A 7059-nucleotide genomic window follows, 5' to 3' on the forward strand; every position below is an offset into this window, starting at 1 on the left:
ATTTTTTAATATGGAATTGGTTGAGAATTTAGTTTTATAGTTTTTTTTAAACACTGTAGATTGCTATAGTATTTCCCCACATGTTTTTTTTATGATTTTTTAAAAAATTATTTTTGTCGATTTTTTTTTATATTAAGCTAGTTTGTTTTTTTCTTTAAAACATTATGTACTGCTGTAGTATTCCCTAATATAATTTTTTTGTTATTATTTTTTAAAAAATTATCTTTATTGATTTTAATATTTTTAATATTAAGCTAATTAAAAATTATATCTATAGATTTTCTAATAGAATATAATAAATTGCTCCAATGTTTCCCCGCATGATTTTTTTTTTCTTTTTTTTTGTTATGATTTTCTCTAAAAATCTCTTTTTTAATTTTTTGTAATATTAAATTAATTAAGAATTTAACTTTATAATTTTTTAAAAAAAATTATGAATTACAATAATCTTTTTTATATATTTTTTTATTTTTTTAATATATCCATAATAATACACAAGCATCCGCGGTACCACATAGGTATGGCATGTAGTGTTATCTAAACAGGCTCCTCACATCTGTTACCCGCTAATTTACTTTCCCTGCTGGTTTAGTCCACTTGTTCTAGTTTCATTTTTTCTTTTATCTTTTTTAAAAAATGATAATATGGTTAGACCAATACAAAAGCAACATGTCATCACGGTTGGGACCACGCCCAAGAGTTCTATGGATAAGGTTACTTATTTTAGTTGAATTTTTCAGAGGATATCTGAGAATGTTGTTCGATCACTTCCATGCAGATGGCTTGTGTCTCAAACTCATCCTGCCATGTGTGGAGGAAAACAGGCCCTCAGAGCCTGTTTGGTTGGAACACAGGCAAGAGAAATACTAATGATAGACCGCAACCTAAGTATCACGATGTTGATCTTCCCTTCTCAACATCTCTCGCTGACAAAACATTCTTGAGGGGTAAAATCTCTCCTTCTCCCTCCCTCTCTCTCTCTCTCGCGGAATCTCATTTTTGATAAATTAATTATGAACAGGTAAGGAGCTCAAGTGCTGCTACAAAGCCACCATTGACGGATTTAGTGCGACAAATTTCCATGATGGCTCTGACTTCAAGGGACCATGTGTGATCATAGGTTACACAAACAAGTCCTTCAAATTTGGTGCATTCAACCCTGAAGGCTATAGAAGCACAGATGATTACTATGACACGTTTGATGCATTTCTCTTCTATTGGACAGACACTGAGAAAATGGACCCCATCATCTTACCCAAAGTTGGTGGCAGCGGTGCAGCCCTCTTTGATTATGCTCGAGGTGGACCTCAGTTTGGGGCTGATGGGTTGCTAATCGGGCCTCCACTAGCACCTGTCATGGGCGGGTTTGCAGGACCTGATACCAATTCAGGAATTGGTGACTTGAGGCAAGCCAAGTCCAGACTGGGATTGTCATACGCTAAAAGAGAAGACGGCAAGGAGTCTATATTCGGTGATGAGTCCAGGGCAACTCTAGAAGAAGTCCAAGTTTTCTGCAGTCCTCAAATAGCAAGTCTATACTGAGGTATCTAGATACTGTATAAGGCTCTCTCTCTCTCTCTATATATATATAAAAAAACCCATTTTAGAGTATTCTTCCAAGTCACATAAAATCGGTTCTTTGATTACATAATCGGTGCTCAATCTCTGCAAAGCTTTACTCTTCTACAGTATAGATCATGTTTGATTAAATTAAATGGTGGTCTTCTTTTCTGCTGCAACTTGTTTTCCTAAGTGGACCTTAATGTTGGGAAAAACCAAATCTTGTGTTTGATTGGTGAGGGAAAGGGGCCGACCACACGCTCAAACAAAAGGCAAAGTATAGGTGTTCTTGAAGAAGGATTGGGAGGGGCAGGGTGGCAGAATCTATTTCAGAGAATAAATTTTGGTTCTTGTGGTGTGTAAAGAGCTTGGGGATAATAGGCCCTTTAGGAAAGCATTCTTAAAGGTTGCGTTAGTGTAGTCTCTTTGTCAAGATTCTTGCTAAAGTGAGAGGGGGGACTGTCTAAACTACCGTTGATGGATATACACATATATTTGCCATCTGCTTATCGGCACTTGCTTTTGAGTTCTCATTGCTCATCTTAATTCCAGTAATCATTAGATAATGATATATTTTGCAACTTTGGAAGGAAATATTCCTTTGACTTCCCCTCCACGCAAGTGATTGGCGATTCCTGAAAGTAATGGAAGTTCAATGTGGATGGAGAGCTTCGTATTGGGGAAACGGACGAATATTCGTCAACAAGTTTCAGCATCTATTCCTTTTAAAGATTGCTTAGACTGCAAAATTGGTTCAGTTTCTGGTTGTAGTTCAGATGGTGCGATTTAAAAGTAAACAAGACCTGCACTTGGTTTTAATTAGCTCTTCCCTTGAAGTTGATTCAGAATTGTCGCCGCATGCCATTACTAGGTCTCTTTGAAAGTTCATGTAGAGATGTCAGTTAACTCGTCACCATAACAAGAAGAGGAAAAGAAGGCTAAACTTGATCAAGAATATTGCTCTGATGGATTGGCCTTACGGGGGTGATTTCTCATGGCAAATGAGCCTTAGGACCACTTCTCTCAACATAAAATGAAGATTGTCCCGTCACATATACATAAAAGATAATAAAAAATATTTATTAAATATTTTGAATGGAAAGATTGCATGCTAATTAATCTTAGACATCCACACATACAACAACACTCTTAATGCAGGCTGAAAATCAACTCCAGTTAAGGAATTATTTCAACTTAATTACTAACATTTTAATATATAATTTATATTATTTACTAATATATCTTTTTAAATAAAAGTTCTTTAAATTTAAAATTTGTATATATTTATATTATTTTTTATTTAATTTTTATCAAATAAATAAAAATAATGAAATTTAAACTCATCATTATTTAACTATTAAAGCTTTTATATAATATTAAAAAATTATTTTAGTTTAATCATTTAAATTATTAAATAAAATTTTATTATATAATTTATATTATTTTCTAAGATACAAGGGTATAGCCCTTACACAGGAAGCTAGAATTTGTTTGGAAACGGGGAAACCTTGACACTGATTGATCAACCAGCTTGATATACAAGGCCGACCAAAAGATAAAAACGGGTTTCTTAAAGCAAATTTTTTTATGGACTGGATAATGACATGAGCATGCTTTAAATCTCTAGAGAATATTGCATTCAAAAGCTCCAAGCAAACTGACAAATTATGGAGAGTAAAGACTACAACTGTTGCATACGAAAGTTGAAGCAGAAGTGATCTCAAGTTTCCACATCATACCCCACCCTAACATAATCACATATGCTCCATTCAGATCTGCTACAAAATTTATTTGTTTGTTTTCAAACAGGGGAAGGTAAAGGTAAAGAATCCGGAAAATATTTGGTGACGAATTCAAAGGTTTCTACCACAGTAACATCTGCACACAAGGATTTCCATCAGACATGTGAGAGAGTTGCTTGTTCATCACAATTTGCATCAAATTTTGACCAGAATGGGCATCATTACTCTTAATGCATGCAAGAAAGAAATTATTATTGACTTGCACTGGCGTTCGGAAAAAGTTGGTAATAAGGGTGATTTCATTTGTGCTAGGCTGAACGTAGATTTTGAATGCTTATACAACATCAAAGCTTCTACCATGAAAGAAGCTTATTTTATTTCTTAAAGCCATAGAGTAGACAATTCAAACTGACATTAACCAACTCCTAGTGAAATCTATAAAAGTGATTACCACCGAGGGGGAGTGCAGCCTTACTAAATAAACAGGAACTGAAATAACATTTAACTACTAAGTAAGATAACATAACCAAACACAGGTCATAGGAAAGGGATTTATTCTTTATTTCCCTCCCAAGAACAAACATTAAAAGGCGTTGTCTTGGAGACCCCCCTTCTTGATTGTTTTGCTCGAGGTACACCCATAGATCACAATCACCATGTTGTCTTCCTGCGACCAAAGACCGCCTTATTCCCCCAAACTCCCATCTCCACTTGCATGCCTGCAAATTGGAGCTTGGTTCCAATGCTCTGATCCTGCATTGAAATAACAGCTACAATGATCTCTCCTTTCTTTTTTCAAAGGGCCGTGCATATCTTAGTGAACTGATCAGGTCAATAACCTTGATAGTGCGTGTCATCATTCCCACCAAAACCCATGTAGTTTCCATGTTCTGAGTAAGGTGACATGAACCCCATGTGACTGAGATCATCGGCATGCTCAATTTCTCCTGTAAAATTCGAGTATGATGAACCCGGCGAGAATTCTCCGTGTGTGTCTGGCTGCCAAGTATTCATGGAGATTGGATAGTCGTACTGTGGAAAGTATTGAGATGCAGCTTCATGTACTTGCGGATAGTCCTGAAACAGGACCATAGAAAAGATTAAAAAATCTTCATTATATAGAAATGTAGTCTATTAATTACGTTTTACCTAAGCTATACCTTTGAGGAATCAAGAATTAGTTCGGGTGAGATCCAATGGCTTGGAGGATTGCTTTCCAATGAAGCAGCTGGCTCAAGTTCTGACACTGTTGTGACTTGATAAGGAGACGCAATAGGAGTTGAAAATTGATTCCCATTGTTATACAGGTAACTTGCTTGAGAAGACATGCCATATGAGATGTTCGAAGGCTCGTTCGAGACTACATCAGAGGTGAAATCCACATTGCTCGAACTACTTCCGACCCTTTTGGCTTTAGGCTCACCTTGTGGGTCACTCATCTTCAAACCTTGCTCATTCTTTTTAACAACACGGCACAAAGCAAAAGCTCCCTGGAGAAATAAAGTAACCAGATATTTTCTCAGTCTTCTAAACAATTCAAATATAGGTTCAACAGGCATTGAACTTAAATGTGTACCTTAAAATTGGGTGATCCTTGAGAAAGATCATCGCAGAGGCGATACTCATGCATTACCCAGTCCGTCCTGTCTCCTGAAGGAGCCCGTCCGCGATAGAAAACGAGAGTCTTTCTATACCCAGTCACGGCAGATTGACAGACAACTTTCCGGTCTTTGCCGGTAGCCTTCCAGTAGCCAGCTTGAGTGGCTCTATTTGTTCTCGAACCATTTGGATACTTACGATCCCTGGGACAGAAGAAGAACCATTCCATATCTCGTTTCGGCAGGAATGACTTCTCTGCGTATCACATATTGAAATTAAGTTAGATTTCCAAGTTGTTAGAACAATGTGATCAACAGGAAAAGAGTGATATGAAAATTAAAGGGCGGAACTGTTTCTTGTAATGCTTTCCTTTGAATAAACTGTTACTGAAAAATGAAAGTTTCCGGCCGAACCGGACTTTGCAAGAAAAAAGTTGTTGAAGGCTCCACCGATAAAAGTATTCTTGTGATCAGATTAATCAAAAAAACAAAAAAGATATCAAGCATAAAGAAAACAAAACAAAAAAGTGCTTTTCCAATACTAAAAAATATCTGTGTTCAGACTTCAGACAGCAATACTGAAGCTTCTTTCGAACCATAACAATTTAAATCTAAAGCAACAACGTATGAATTCATTGAGCTTAGGTCATAACTTGCCCACGAAAAACCAATCCATATCCCAAAGATATCTAAAAGGCAAGTAGCGTTGCATGCGTCATCTTTACCTCTCTCAAACCAAGGGGCATTGACTATTCACATTCTCATGCCAATCATTTCTTGGATAGGAATAAGGAAACTTTGACGAAGCATTACAAATCATCGATAACAATTTTTCTCTTTACATCTTATAAACATAACAGTAGATGGGCTAGAAGAAAAGTTACCTGGCAACTCCCATGGATCGAATTTGTACAAATCGATCACGGGGATCACTTCAAGCTCAATTTCAAGCCCTAGAACTTTCCTATGCAGGTAATACCCGACCAATTCCTCATCAGTTGGATGAAAACGAAATCCCGGTGGCAATGAAGCCCCTCCCATTATCTCAATCTACCTAGAGTTAAAAAGAAATGAACAGGAAAAAAAAAAAACAGAGTAAACAGAATAGAGTGAGGAAGGTTTCTTGCTAAGTCCCCAGACTGTATCTATTAAAGATTTGAAAAATCCAAAAATAAAAGCTCTTATCAACACTAGATCTTTTACCAAGAATCAAGCACAACTTCCACAGGTTGTACCCATTGTAGAACTGAATCATTTTCCTTTGAAACTCGACTTTCTTATGATTGAAGTATTAAACCCCCACTAACCCCCTCAGAATTTGGTCACAAGATGAAGTTTGAAATGAATCTAAAAACTTATTTTAACCTATACCCAGAAGCCAGAAATTTGCCTTTAATGCAAATTTAGATAGTGAATTCAACAAGAAAAAAAAAAGACTTGGTCTAAAAACTAGTTAGAACTTCCAAAACCAGAACCTATTGCAATGACTAGAAGCCAGGACCATTCAAGAACCTCTCAAAAACTGCAAATCTCGAATGGTATGGACTCAAAAGCTTTTTATGTGGCCTTCAAAAAGAGAGATTGACAAAAGAAAGGAGTAGATTGTGTGTGTGTGTGTGTGTGTGTGATTAAAGAAGAGAGAAGGCGAGGCTTGGTAGAGTAACAATGGAATTGTAATGTGTGTGTTTATATAATATAGGATTGGAGGAGGCAGCAAAGTCCAAATTTTTGCACACCGAAAGTGGAGAGGTTGCTTGTCTAGAGCGTGCCCAAAATTCCACAGAATGGGACCTACGTTACAACTTCAGTTCACACCTTACAGTTCTCTTTCCTTCCCGCCAATATAATTCGTGACCGTTACTTTTAATTAATTTTAATTGTTCTTTAGCTTTAATTCTTTTAATAATTCAATGATTCAAGCGGTTATCAATTTATGATGAATTAAAAACATATATAAAAAATATTGTTCTATATTAAAAAATATTATCTTCTTCTTCTTCTTCGAAGGAACTGGTGGGTTGAACATCCCTATACATGCCTCTTACTACAAGATTATTTACAGGTTTAAAATAATTCCAATAATTATAACATTGGATTTGTTCTCTTGCTACAAGATAATGAAGTTTATCAAACTTTTAGTTCCGAATTAAATAAAATTA

General features: G+C 36.0%; 2 protein-coding genes across 3 annotated transcripts; one reads left to right on the forward strand and one right to left on the reverse strand.

Moving 5' to 3' along the window:
- Positions 1-736: 736 nt before the first annotated feature.
- On the forward strand, positions 737-1710 carry LOC105128304 (TLDc domain protein). Its single transcript, XM_011029908.1, has 2 exons — positions 737-947; positions 1022-1710. Exons 1-2 carry the CDS (start codon positions 773-775, stop codon positions 1540-1542), a joined length of 696 nt encoding a protein of 231 aa, XP_011028210.1. The 5' UTR covers positions 737-772; the 3' UTR covers positions 1543-1710.
- A 1923-nt stretch (positions 1711-3633) lies between these two features.
- On the reverse strand, positions 3634-6588 carry LOC105128305 (NAC domain-containing protein 86). 2 transcript variants are annotated; one of them, XM_011029910.1, is made up of 6 exons: positions 6104-6588; positions 5785-5954; positions 4879-5156; positions 4463-4792; positions 4142-4379; positions 3634-4055 (listed from the first exon to the last, which is right to left on the reverse strand). In XM_011029910.1, the coding sequence occupies exons 2-6, from the start codon at positions 5939-5941 to the stop codon at positions 3988-3990; spliced, it is 1071 nt and encodes a 356-aa protein (XP_011028212.1). In that variant the 5' UTR covers positions 5942-5954; positions 6104-6588; the 3' UTR covers positions 3634-3987. The 2 variants fall into 2 exon arrangements, with proteins under 2 accessions (XP_011028212.1, XP_011028211.1); XM_011029909.1 differs by having other exon boundaries at positions 5785-6588.
- Between the last annotated feature and the right edge of the window lie 471 nt (positions 6589-7059).

The sequence above is a fragment of the Populus euphratica genome, unplaced genomic scaffold, assembly GCF_000495115.2.
Source record: "Populus euphratica unplaced genomic scaffold, PopEup_1.0 scaffold49.1, whole genome shotgun sequence".
Lineage (NCBI taxonomy): Eukaryota > Viridiplantae > Streptophyta > Magnoliopsida > Malpighiales > Salicaceae > Populus > Populus euphratica.